This window comes from Cydia splendana, chromosome 18 (assembly GCF_910591565.1).
Source record: "Cydia splendana chromosome 18, ilCydSple1.2, whole genome shotgun sequence".
Lineage (NCBI taxonomy): Eukaryota > Metazoa > Arthropoda > Insecta > Lepidoptera > Tortricidae > Cydia > Cydia splendana.
Genome location: NC_085977.1, coordinates 9,357,107 through 9,371,515, shown reverse-complemented (window position 1 = coordinate 9,371,515; position 14,409 = coordinate 9,357,107). Strand labels below are relative to the sequence as shown.

General features: G+C 36.0%; 1 protein-coding gene and 1 long non-coding RNA gene across 2 annotated transcripts; both read right to left on the bottom strand.

Annotated features, from left to right (window-relative positions):
* Positions 1 to 954: 954 nt before the first annotated feature.
* On the bottom strand, positions 955 to 5,093 carry LOC134799235 (uncharacterized). The gene is made up of 3 exons (XR_010145370.1): positions 4,908 to 5,093; positions 2,868 to 3,524; positions 955 to 2,544 (listed from the first exon to the last, which is right to left on the bottom strand). It is a non-coding gene; the product is annotated as an uncharacterized LOC134799235 (long non-coding RNA).
* A 2,278-nt stretch (positions 5,094 to 7,371) lies between these two features.
* Positions 7,372 to 12,358, bottom strand: LOC134799568 (large ribosomal subunit protein mL40). Its single transcript, XM_063772001.1, has 5 exons — positions 12,215 to 12,358; positions 12,047 to 12,136; positions 11,782 to 11,952; positions 8,980 to 9,178; positions 7,372 to 7,536 (listed from the first exon to the last, which is right to left on the bottom strand). Exons 1-5 carry the CDS (start codon positions 12,247 to 12,249, stop codon positions 7,420 to 7,422), a joined length of 612 nt encoding a protein of 203 aa, XP_063628071.1. The 5' UTR covers positions 12,250 to 12,358; the 3' UTR covers positions 7,372 to 7,419.
* Positions 12,359 to 14,409: the final 2,051 nt, after the last annotated feature.

Sequence of the window (14,409 nt, the reverse complement as noted above, 5' to 3'; positions counted from 1 at the left end):
CCCTTATCCCACGTTATGTGGGGGTCGGCACAACATGTTCTCTCATGTTTTCTCTTCCATTCTCCTCTGTCATTCGTCTCCTCAGCACTCACTCCTTTCTTTCTCATATCCTCTTTCACACAATCCATCCATCGTTTTTTGGGTCTATCATACGCTCTCCGTCCATCAACATTCATCCCTAACATTCTTTTACCTATATGGCATTCATCCCTCCTCATTACATGCCCATACCACGCTAACCTAGTACTCCTCATTTTCTCCGTTACTGGAGCTACTTTCAAACTTCCTCTTATATACTCATTCTTAATCCGATCCTTCCTCGTCACTCCACACATCCATCTCAGCATTCTCATTTCCGCTGCGTGCACTCTTCTTTCATCCGCTACTTTCATCGCCCAGCATTCTGATCCATACATTACAACAGGTCTCACGATCGTTCTGTATATTTTCCCCTTAAGTTTAAGGGGCATTCGTGGATCGCAAGTTGTTCCAGAGACCTGTCGCCATTTCATCCATCCCGCATTTATTCTATTTTTCACGTCTCGGTCGATGTTTCCGTTACTTTTGATCAATGACCCAAGATACCGGAAGTCAGAGCAGACTTATTTTATTAAGGAAGTAACTAAGTGCAGAAATGTATGGAGCAGTATGCACTTTAGTCTCAGGCGATGCCGATTGGCACGTTGTTCCTTAGAATCGTTAGATCAGGGTGTGCCTGATATCGGAATCTGACAAATTCTCAATGTGGAAGGAATTACAATTTTTTATATATTTCGATGGAGTATCAGCTAACGTTCATAAGGATTCTCTTAACCACTTTACGAATTACTTATCGCCCAGACCTATTAGTCATATAAATCTTAAATTTTCGGAGCAATGAAGAATTAGTTCCTTTTTTAATTGATCATCAATCAAAATCACAGCAGTTTATATAAATAGTTTATTCATGTCTTTACTATAGGTACCTGATCAGGGTGCCTAGCCAAGATGCCAATCGTTTGCGCAGTAGGTAGTGAACGAAACGCTAATGTCTCTCTGTCGTACTAGTATGGAAGAATGATAAAGAGAGATTACCGTTTCGTTCGCTACGGCGCAAACGATTGGCATTTTCCCTCTGATTTCGACACGATGATGAGCCATCCTTTTAAATATGTCGCGAATACTGTAGGTTTATGTATTGATATGTTACTTATTTATTTTAATATATAAAATCTCCATCTGAAAACGGTGGTCTTGTACTGGTCTTTAACCTTCTATTCCTTGTACTCGTACTTCTAGTTCTTTTTCTCCTTCTCTTTGTAGTCGATGTAGCAAAGAGTTTGATATCAAGTACATTAGTATTTTTTTGGCCGATTGAAGTCGTCATAGTAGAATCGGTAGTACTCGTCTCGGTATTGCTTGGTTTGATTGAATACCTACTCGTATTAGAATAAGTAATGGTATTTGTAACAGTAGGTTCAAAGGTTATTTTATGATTTGTTTTCGGCCTTCTAGTATCAACATAGTATTTCATTGTAGTAGGTTCGATGCTTATACTTGGACTGTTTGAAGACCTACTAGTATAAGTGGTGGTACTCGTAACAGAAGGTTCAAAGGTATTTCTTTGACTCGTTTTGGGTCTATTAGCGTCAACAGAGGATATCATTAAAGACCTACTAGTATAAGTGGTAGTACTCATGATAGCAGATACAAGGGTGTTTCTTTGAGTCGTTTTGGGTATTTTAGTATCAACAGAGGCTGTCATTGTAGTAAGTTCAATGTTATTTCTTGGAGTGATTGAAGATCTACTAGAATAAGTGGTAGATCTTGTAATAGGATCAAAAGTATGTCTTTGTGTCGTTTTAGATCTACTAGTATCAAGAGAGGCTCTCATTGTACTAGGTTCAAAGAAATATTTTGGACTGGTTGAAGACCACATAGAAAAAACATTGGAAATTGATATAGTAGGTTTAAAGGTATTTCTCTGAGTTGTGTTTGGTTTAACAATATCAATAGAGGCTCTTTTAGTAATAGGTTCCGTAATATTTCTTGCACTGATTGAAGACCTAGTATCATAAGAGTTAGTACTCGTAACCGTAGGTTCAATCGTATTAATTTGTGTCGTTTTGGATCTATCAGTATCAACAGAGGCTGTTAATGTAGTCGATTTAGTGGTATTTCTTGGAGCGAATGAAGACCTAGTTAAATAAGTTGTAGTACTGGTACTGGTAATGGGTTCGATCGTACTTCCTTGGGTTATTTTATCATCCATAAAAATAAAAATAGGCATAACAGCAGAAACAGATGTACCCATTGTTGGAGCTCCTAAGATAGTTTCAGCGTTGCTTGAAGATGTAATGTATGTGGTGGTGCTTGTTCGAAAAGGTACAAAGGTATTTCTGGGTATCGTTAAGATCATCATAATAAAAGCAGCGGCATTCGTCTTAATAGATTCAAAAGATTTTCTTGCCGTAGTTGTAGTTCTTGTGTTACAATGGTTACCTTGTGTTGTAGGAGGCATACAAGTATATCTTGATGGTCTTGTAAAGTATGTATTCGTAATACCTGTAATTGTACGTTTAGTGAGTGCAAGTGCAGTACAAATTTTATGCAGAGCAGAAGACATCAAATAAAATGTATCTACATCGGTTTAATAAAAGTAAATAATCATAAAATATTTTATAAGTAGACCAAAAATTTTTGTTATGCATGCTCACCTATGCAACACAGTTATGTACTTAAACTAGAAGAGAGTATTATTGAAGTATTATATTTATTGAAGCTTAATAAGCATTCATAATGGATATTTTCTATAACAATACTTGTTGGGTGTAGGTACTATACATACAACATGTTGTAAGATAGGTAAAAAAAATATGCCCGTTTACCTTTTATTTGTGAAATTTCTTCATGTTGTCTAGCACATTCGATTGGTATCCTAAAAAATACTGAATCTTCTGCGGTTTTATCTATTCCTTTCACGTTATCCTTTGCACGATTTAAGATTATCGTCCTTAATTTACTTCGTGAAATAAAAGGACATGCTATATTAGCTTCTACAGGATTTTCGACTACTAAAATAGGTTCTTTGGTGGTTTCGTCTAATTTGGCACGGATGTTGATTTCGCTTTGTTTCATACAATGTTTTGTTAAATCTTCTAGGTTTTTTGACATAAAGTTTCCCTTCCCACGTTGTTTTATTAATTCCCTTAATGAACTACGACTAATCCAGCGACAAGGCAATTTGGCTTCTACGGGATTGTCTACATACATAACGGGCTCGTATTCAGGGTCGGTCTGTTGTCTTTCTTCAACTATTTTCTTTCTAATCGTTAGGATCATAGTATTCGGAGTAGAATCCGTTGTATCTGTAGTGGCCGCTTCATCAATATTTTTCTTCTTTTGTTTCGCTGTATTAAGAATCCATTTCCTAACTGTATCTTCTTTAATGGAATTATCAGAGTAGTCATCAAGTACATTTGGCTGTGACCCTTCAATGTACAATGACAGCGAACATGCATATAAAAGAGTCATGTAGATTTTCACTGAAATGTGTTAAGAAAATATGTATACTTTTACATATTTAAACAACTTGTAATCTTCTTTTTTACCACAGCTCATGGGAGCCTGGGGTCCGCTTGGTAACTAATCCCAAGAATTGGCGTCGGCACTAGTTTTTTACGAAAGCTACTGCTATTTAACCTTCAAACCCAAAAGGGGAAACTAAGCCTTATAGAGATTGGTTCGGTTTCCTTACGTTATTTTCCTTCTCCGAAAAGCGTACATACGTATATTTACTTTACAATATTTAAAACGTTCGCGTTCCTTTCGAATTTATTTTAACAACTAAGATACCTACTACCTACCTAATATTAAAAAAACAACGGATTGCACTCCGGGAGTGCCGACAGAAGTGAAAACTCAATGACGAGTCCAAAAAATCTGCAGCACTATGTATAATTGACCCATCCTCCTTTCTATTGAAAAACGTTCGTTCCGAAATTGCTGGTCAGGGAGCTTGTTTAAAATTCGAAATTCAAATTTGTAGCGTTAATTGTTTAAAATTCGAATAGAAATTGTAAAGTTACCTTGCAGACCTCGCATCTAAATATATTTGGTCATGATATTTTGAGTTTTATTCACCAGGCCGCGTAGCCAAGATGCCGATCGCTTACGCTCCGTAGCGATCGAAACGCAACTGTCATTGTCGCACTAATATGGAAGAGTGATAGAGAGACATAATGCTTTTCGTTGTCGAAGCGATAGCGATTGTAACCTTGGCTAGGCCGGCTCTAAGAGTTCACTTTTATTAGCGATTTCATCAAGATGTAGCTTTATTGAATTATATTTGAGTGATATAAAGTTAGAATGTAACTGTGAGATCCTCGTATTTCAACCCGTACAAGATTAGAACCTTTTTCATGTAAGGTCATTGAGTTTTTCTTTATTGATTTAAATGCCATCTAAATGAGTGGCCATCTAAACGTTACGGTCACGTGATCGCGTTACGCTGTCTCGAGTTTATCATTTTTTCCCCACCTCAAAAAGTGCCCAGCGCCGGTAAAGAAGTTTTCACTTCAATAACTATGGTTACTCATCTGGATTGCTTCGTCCGCCGACCAATGTAATTATCTAATTATCAAACATTTAGGAAGTTGTGAATGAATCTGTAAGGTGGATTGGGCTAACTTCGAAATCGGGGTAATTTTGCTGTCCCTAACTACTTAACTAACTTGTATCTAGGCCTACAATGAATAACGTACCTATATTTGAACCTTGAATCTTGAAAAGGAAAGTACCATAATGCTTCGCTCATGCATACTTGGATGCCAGACTTTATGAATTTTTGAACTCCGTAATCATTTTCAAAGATATTAGTTTCCTATCCACAACAAACAAACTGTAGTTTAGATTAGGCATTTACTTACTGTCAAGTTATATATGAACATTCATACCATCACTAGGTAATTGGCAACGTGTGCAGTTATTGTTAACAAGGATTTTTTGTAGCATAATCATGATTGCCAGTATGTAAAAGTACATGATATACCTAAAGTGAATATTAGCTTCTAAAAAACATTACGTATCTTTACCTAAATCAATACACTGTTAAAATATATAACATTGTGTTGTCGAATGCTGATGAATTTATTGAAACATTTCGTGGTCAGTGAAGCAGAGAAATCGATTTAATCCTTGAAAGACTTTTATGATTTAAAAGCTTCTTTGACATCCGCAATTAGGGGTCATCCATTAATTACGTCACACGTTTAGGGGGAGGGAGGGGGTCAAGAAAATGTGACATGTTGTGACATGGGGGAGGGGGGAGTCACAAACATTGTGATGTCACTTTAACTTCATCAGTAACCGAAAATTAATTTATATTTTTTTATTCGCTGTACAGTTAAATAATGAGATTTTGGATGTAACTTTCGTTGTGTTATAAAATTACTAATATATCAAAAAAAATTTTTTTTTTAAATAATGCCGACTTAATATTGTCGATTTCGTTGAAAATAAAATTGCCTAAAATGTGACGTCACACCAGGGGGGGAGGGGTTTGCAAAATGTGACCAAGTGTGACAAGGAGGGGGGGAGGGGTAAAAAAACCTAGAAATTCGTGTGACGTAATTAATGGATGATCCCTTAATGGCATTGGCACTGATGCGCTTTCAAATCCCTCAGTCTTCCTGTTCTTTTAATATTTTTTTACGGCGATTAATTAACAAAACAACAGTGGACTGATGAGGGTCCATCCTGCGCCCTACTTTTCAAGTTAAGGGGCCCATTTTCCTAATCTATAAAAATATGGCGCGTTCCAGTATCTTAGGGAATTATTTTTTTCCTTTAAGTTGGTAACTAGGAAAAGTTTAGGGATTTTACTTTTAGCGAGGAATTTGATTTTGATCAGATCGTATCGAGGAGTGCGAGACTTTAAGCCAATCATAATGCGACTTTGATATATTTGATATATTTCATATTGATATCGTGTAATATGTAAATAATACCTAAGTAAAAACTGTAGTATATACCTACCTACGTTATATACAATTCACAACACAATCAAAATATCATCTTGTGCATAGGTACTGAGAAGTTAGCACGTTACACCTACAAAGGTTATAATAGCCGTCTATTATCTACCTAGGTACCGTACCGTAAAACCACCTAAATATAGTCCAAGTCCCCCAACAATCGGCCAAAACTAACTCAAATATCTTGGTTATTTGAATTACCTATACCTGGGCAATACTGAAAGTCTCTATAATGACCCACTTAGAGATCACGCAGTGAAATAATTGGTTTATTGTTTGAAAATATAACTCTTTGTCTATTTTTTGAGGTAAGGTCAGTTGGGGTAAGAGGAACTATGGGGGAAGGTGGATACTTGTAGGGAAAATAAACAGCTATAGATAGGTACTTAAAGATATAAAAAAATCAATTAAATGAAAATACTAAAAATAAAACTAATTCATAAATAACTTTTCTCAAAAATGGACGGCAAAGTCGACATTGCCGTTTAAAAAATAGGTTGCGAAGCGCGTAGTTTATGGTCAGTCAAAAATTAAAAAGTTAAAAACATTGCAGTCTCGATTTTGGGACTGCAATGTTGCATACAAATTCCATTATTTATCGAGTTCCAAACTTTTTAAAAGTTGAAATGGCCATATCAAATGAAGGCACAGGCCCATTAAACAGCCAAACAGATGATTAGTACCGCGACTATTTAGCTGTCTCAAATAGGTTGGCGTATTTTCGGCAGAAAAATACACTTCTATTTTTTTATTAAAAAAATAAAAAGGCGGCAAAGCTAATTTTTTCAATTGTTTCTACTTTTTTCTGTGAAAATATATACGTAAGAAAGTTGCTTTTGTAAAATATTTCTATGATATTTATATTTCTTGCACCATTTTTGAGAAAAGCACTATATATGACTCGGCTGGAAGGCTACTTGCTGGCTTCGGATTCAATTAAACGGACTCCCAAGGTCGTCCGTTTAAAACGAATCCTCAGCCTGCAAGTAGCTACTTCCGAGCCTCGACAATAATGTACTATTACAGTACATATGGTGCTACTTTACCGCCCTAGGGCGGGATGAAGAACAATACGTAATTATGTCAGAAAGGGCCATATGTACTGTAAAACGTTGTACAATACACGTGCGAAAACGTAATTCGCAACTCGTGTCGATTTCCTACTTACCGTAATGTACTGTAAAAATATTTATGTAGAAGGACTTTTCTCATACGGTTTCTCTTACCGCGAGAAAAACAAAGTATGTTTCCCTTACCCACACCTGGCCTTACAGAGAGAAAAATAAAGATGGAATTGTACTTCGATATTTGTATTAAGACTAAGACGTGACATGGCTAGGCAAAAAAACAAAGTGCCTATAACAACATTTTTATTAACATCTAACAATAAGTTACAATATTTCCACTAATTATCCCACTTCTTAGACACGTCGATGTACTCGCCGTCGGGAGAGTCGTATCCCTTGATGGGTGGGGTCGCCACGGGCCCCTTCACTGAGTAGGGGATCAGTTGCAGGTCAGGCTGGAAAAAAAAACATATAACAGATTACTATGAGTGTAACAGCACCAGGCTTATGGCCTTAAGTCTGTCTTCATATTGTATAGAGAGAGACACGCGCTTCTCCTCTATTTTTCCAATAAAAATACTACAATTAAAATGAAGCACACAGTGCCAGAGTAACAAGATGGAAGGGCAAACTTAAACTGACCACAGGCAGGCCTATGGAACTCTCCGCGCGAGCTCGTATTTATACCTACGAATCTGTTCCCGTTCACGGTAGAAAAGCGAGCGAGTTGGTTGCCACACGCGCTCACGCACGTACGTCACCGCGCGCCACACTGTCAATTTTTACGATAGTTACAAGCTACGTAAATACTATTGAATTTCTTTAATTAAACATGTAATGTTTATTACGACAAATGTATAGTTAGATATAAGAATAAGAATAAAATGTTTATTTTCTAATGAATATTCACAAAGGTACAGTTTTTACTGGAATTATATATCTATCTATTTGGAATAGTTAGCAAATTTTAAATTTATTTTGGTAAATGTTTATTTTAACGACAGTAAGTTAACTTTATGCCTACTTGAATAAACTATTTTTTATCTTTTTATCTTTTAAACTGGAAAGTGGTTTTAAATTACACGAAGTTTTAAAACTAATGCTTGCTGGGATCATTGCGCGGTTTATAAAACGGCGTAAATCCGCAGTATTACTGCAGGCTCATATGACCTTTCTAAACTGAGTATTTCGCAAATACTGACGCATAAACGAAATATTAGGTTTAGCTTTCCTTTTAGTTCACTCCGCCACACTCCGCTGTTTAAGTAGGTATTTATTTATCATTTCTAAGTGTCAGCAACCCTAGCGTTGTGCAGGTGCGCGCGGTACGGAGAGCGGCGCGCTGAAGGTCACTCCATTGTATTTTTGTGTAAGTATCAAAACGTAGTTAGGTATTTGCGTTTTCTTTGAGAGATAAGTATCTGTTCGTAAGAACTATTATATAATCTGTGCCACAGGCCCGAAATGACACACAACAGACCCAATGTAAAAACATATTTCACCAATTACTGTCATAGGGACCATCATACACTCATAAAAGGGCTTAATAGAATAATATTATAGAACCTTCAAGAAAAGAGCATGCTCCCATATTAAAGACCGGCAACGTACTTACAACCCCTCTGGTGTTGCGGGTGTCTTTGGGCGGCGGTAATCGTTTACAATCAGGCGATATGTGTGCTCATTTGCCTCCTATATCATTTAAAAAAAGAATAGAATATCAGATGATTTCTTACATGGCACCATTTTTCCTACATTTAAAATGCCACTAAATTGATGTTTTAATTTACTTTGCTTTGCCTAACTAAACTATTCAACAACAAGCAGACAAAAAAATTACAATACAAGCATCACAGATACTCTATTTTTTTTTTACTATTCTAAAATGCAGTTCTCACCATAATTGCTTCATCATACAAGTCCTCGGAGACTTCATACAGCTTATCCAGGGCCCTCCGTTGAGATGCCATGATCCTATCAATTTGGGCTACTGTGGCAATGTACTCCTCGCGTTTGTACCTGGCCCAGTCCTTTTGTAGCAGGGCACGAGCTTCTATTTCTTCTGCTGGTAGCTTTGGCTCTGGACGCTTTCTCTTTCTAAAAAAAACAATAAAGTTGGTAAAGTATCAAGTCCGCTTTCCATTCATGAAAATATCAAGGCTCCAATCTCTGACTACTTAGTCCCAATTTAAGGCTTGCTATATTGCCCTGCTAAGCCGAGTGGCGCTTTCTCAAAAGAAAATGCATTGCTAATTTACATGGTCTAATAAAACATTGTCTTCCATTCCCAGAGTGACACGCGATTACGTCACAATAACATTGCCACTTTATTTCAACATAACATGTTACATGGGTACATTATACCTATGGTTAATAAGTTAAAATATTTCTTTATAATTTTATAATTTTCATTTATATGTATTTTAGCTTAAATTTTACAATAATACGTCATTTTTAATTACTCGTTAGCAATATCTTCCGATTCACGAAAGAAATTTCAGACTTTCGGGTAATTCTGTTTATACTACTGGCAACACAGGATAGCGCTGTGGACATTTGACAATTCGGATCTAGATAACTTCATGCCCTGACCGTCATCCTTGTCGAACGCGTGTTAATTGTTATTTCCTTCTCGCTCAGTGTCAGCAGTCGCAGTGTTTTCCAAACTTTTCACGTCGTAAGCTTGGTAATTAATGTGTAACTGTGAATTAGTTTTTTAAACGTTTGTCTTGTATAGATAAATAAAGTTTAATTTAATACATTAGATTTGTTTTATTTTACTATGTTTCTACATGAATAACTTAAAATTAATGCCGTTAAAATAATTTTCACCGTTGGTTAAAATTCTCCCACATTTCAAAGTTTGAGAACCTGTAAACAGCATGATGACGTAGGCGCGTGTCAGTTAGGTCATACGCGAATCTCGGAATGGAGTACCAGTACCAGTACCAGTACCAAAAGGCGTTTGACACAGTTTCCCACGAGAACATATGGACGACTCTAAAAACTCAAGGCATAGAAAGTGGATACATAAATATATTTAAAAACATCTACAAAAAAGGCAGCAGCAGAGTGAAGCTGGAAACCATGGGTCCGGCCTTTCCAGTGGAAAGAGGAGTCCGTCAAGGTGACCCCTTATCACCAACTATTTTCATTGCCGTACTAGAGAACGTCATATGCAGCTTAAAATGGAAAAACCAAGGCCTATTTATCAAAGGGAAATATCTCAGCCACCTCAGATTCGCAGACGACCTGGTGCTGCTCGCGGAATCGTCCCGAAACCTGCAATCCATGATAGATGGTCTCCAAAATGCAAGCAAACAAGTAGGACTGGAGATGAATATAAATAAAACAAAAACCATGACCAACTCAAAACAAATAGATATCATTGTAGACAACAAACCATTAGACTATGTTGAAAGCTATATATACTTAGGAAAGCAGATTGGTTTCAACAACAAGAACAATGAACTAGAAGTTGACAGAAGAATCAAAAATACATGGAACAAATATTGGTCTTATAAAGAAATATTTAAAAGTAGCATGCCAATAACTCTTAAAAAGAAGGCTATGGACACCTGCCTCATCCCCAGCTTAACATATGCTTGCCAGACATGGAAGTTCACAGAAAAAATAAAAAATAAAATTATTACTTGCCAGAGGGGAATGGAACGAAGCATGTTGAACATAAAAAAGATACAAAAGATAAGACATAGTAAAATAAAAGCAACAATAAAAGCAATAGATGCTCTAGAACACGCTAGAAAGCTAAAATGGAGATGGGCTGGACATGTGGCTCGCCTTAAAGACCACAGATGGACAGCCATAGTCACGAACTGGAAAGGCCCAGACGGTAAGCGCCGAAAAGGCAAACCAAACATGCGCTGGGAGGAAGACATGAAAAGAATTGCTGGTCCAAATTGGAAAAGAATAGCACAAGACCGTGAAAAATGGATATCTTTGGAAGAGGCCTTCACCTAACGGGTTCCTACAAATTAAATCAACAAAAATATATTAACAAACTTATGTATAACAAAAGGAAATAAAAGGCTTTTTATTTTTTTATTTTTATTTTATTTTTATTTATTTATAATTTATACTTTAGTTTCTATAACTGAGAATTCCATTTTCAAAATAATTTGTTTTCGAGATAGCACTGTTCGGCTTAGGAGGGCAGTATAGGCCTCCCCAACAGTGATATGAGTGAATGATATATAGGTAATTCTCAATTCGAAGAGAGTTGCATTGGTTTACTTTCAAATTGATTATTATTTCCAACAATTTAAACAAAAATATCACTGCATAACCATTATTTAGCACACAAATAAATACACTTACCAGGATTCAAACAGTTCTGTTATTAGCTTCATATGCAGTGTCACTACCAACTAGATAAAATATAGCGATTTAAGTATTGGTCTTTGTACTTATCAAAATAAGGAAAATAATATATTTAGACTAATGATGAAAATGATTAAAGCCCCAAAAGAAACTTTTAACCCTTTCACCGCCAAGGACATCCACATACGCACATGGCTACAGTATAATAGACCTTCATGCATTCCAACAAGGTTTACAATGGTGTATTATTTATAATAGGTGCAAAGTTCAAAGCATTAAACAAAAATGTATTATTTATTTTTAAAGCAACTTCCATTATACTCCAAAAACAAAACATTACATTTATTACTATCACTTACTTTATCTGATCCATGAGATGTAATGGCACTTCCAATTCGTCTATTGGCTTAAGCTGTCTTGCATTCTTCTCAAGCCTCCGGATCTGCTTTTCTATTTTTTTTCGGCGACGTTCTTCACGCGCCTTCACTATGGCTGGATCGATTTTTTTCTTTTTCTTCATTGGTTCCGCACTTGAAAGATATGATAAAAGTTTTGGTATTATTGTAGATATATGAAAAGACTAATACCCACACAGGTACTCAAGACTTACTACTGAGAACTTACCATAAATAATCAGTTACTTTGAATTGAATGGCTGTTGTCGTGGAAATATTTCGAGTTAGTTGTACCTTAGCCGCAGGGCATATCGACAATCTGAAAAATAACTCGGGTGAAAATGTTACAGTAAACAATACGATTTGATCATAAATTATAACTAAATGAATAAAGCACCTTGAGAATTGTCTTAAAATAGAAAAATTAAACATTTCTATAACTGTTCCGGGTAAAGTCTAAAAACCAGTGGTTTTTATTATAATTAATCTAAATAAATTACACTGCAAATGAAATTTATGCAATAGAGGTTATGTTATATCGTAGATCTGTCAAAGAGATGTCATTTTGACAGGATGTTAAAATGAAGTCTGTTCAAGATAAGTACGAAAACGCTGTAGAGCAGTGTCAGACCATATATTATTATATTCTTTGGTCCAGACTGGACATTTATCGCAGTCTAATTAAATTGTCAATTTAATTGTGTGTTGTGGACGTAAAAATAAACTGGGGAAGTGGACTGTATAAAGACTGTATATAATATATATTAGATATAGTTGGTCAAACCAATTTGTCAGTCAGTAAGAACCAGGAAAACGATAGGTACTCATCCTTTTCTTTTGGGTGCTAGTACTAGTGTAAGACAAAGATAGTATGATTCTCTCTGTCTATGATTGAAATGAGACAGTTCTTTGACAAACTATAAATTGTCAATTTAATTGTGTATTGTGGACGTAAAAATAAACTAGGGATGTTGACTGTATTTATATATTCATATTAGTTATTTACGATGCAATTGCGAAAAATAGGAAAATCGCATTGAGTGGCGAATTTTAAAACACGTACCATGTTTCTATCAGAGATGTGCGAGGATTTGTCGCGAGTGTGTCTAGCGGGCTCTTTTCAAATAAGCAAGCGAGGTGCGGTGATAGTTTTTCGTCCGTACCTCGCAACGCATTCTTCGCACAACGCATTCTTAAGGCCCCAGTACACAATGGGCCATCGCCGGCCACTCCAAGGGACGCATTTATGCGTTAGAGGGAGCAAGTGATATTGCTATCTCATTCTACCGCATGGCTGCGTCCCTTGGAGTGGCCGGCGATGGCCCATTGTGTACTGGGGCCTTTAATTCCCTTGTTTCCACTAGCTAGAGCTACGCTGAGCGAGGATAGGTAAATGAATTGTTTCTATTGGTTCATGACAAACTCGTCCCTCGCTACGCATCCTCGCACATCTCTGGTGGAAACGACGCCTAAGTGTTCCTAGTTGACTACGGAACCCTAAAAATTAATATTTAAGTGAAAAGTAAGGGAGTTACCGACTTCTAAGCTGTTTACGAGTAGATAATGATTAAGATTAATATCAATTCGGAACATAACATACCTACATACAGTCATAAGTTATGTAGGTATGCATTTTAATATAGGTACATAGTTGCATGGTATAATAATATGTGACGTTCCACGGGAAAAGGTACCTTATGAGGGTTTCTAGTTTCGGAGATATGAAATGTTTTGTAAAGAGGTGAAAAAATGCTCAATTTTTTTTTATTGTGTGATCTGAAACCTTAATGCGTAAAGTTTGTTTACCTGTTTTTATTTTTGTTATAAGTTAGTTATAAGCCTAGTAATGTCGTCTCAGAGTTTAGTAGAAAAGGTACCTTATGGAAAAAAGATTGAAAATTCCCAAAAAAACTAGTCAATACGGGAAAAGAAGTTTGGTAGAGAACTGTATTAGCATTCTGCAAAACTAATTTGATAATTTCAGTTCTGGTTGGGGCGCCTCGCAAATATTATAACCGTACATAGACCGACATCACAAATCCAAGTAGCCTGCTATTATACCAAAGTTACTCTCGTCAAGTCTTTCTTAACTAGAATAATCTTCATTTGGTTTGGTCGCATGCAGTAAATCAGCCATTGGTTTGCTGAAAAATGCCAATACCCGACGCATTACCTTATGGAATATCTGAGGTCATTGAACCTCAATGCCGCTTATCTTCAATAGCAACCGAAATATATTATTGATAAGAAATAGACGATTTATACCATCTTAACCCCAAAATATTATTAGTTTATCCTAACTGTTCCATCATCATCATGCCTCATCATGTAACTTAATCACAAGGTACCTTTTCATTACATACAAATTATTGGTCTTTTTTAAGATTATTATGACGAAGAACTAATTAAATTTGGGGCAGTTTAATGTAAATTAATATTTTCTATTCATAAAAGATAAACTGTAATATGATTGATATTTTGTAGTGATGTATTATTAGATTTATTTCCATAAGGTACCTTTTCGTAAATGTATGGAGCAAATACTGTTATTGTTATGTAAGTTTAAAGTGGCATAAGGGGTTAAATATAGTA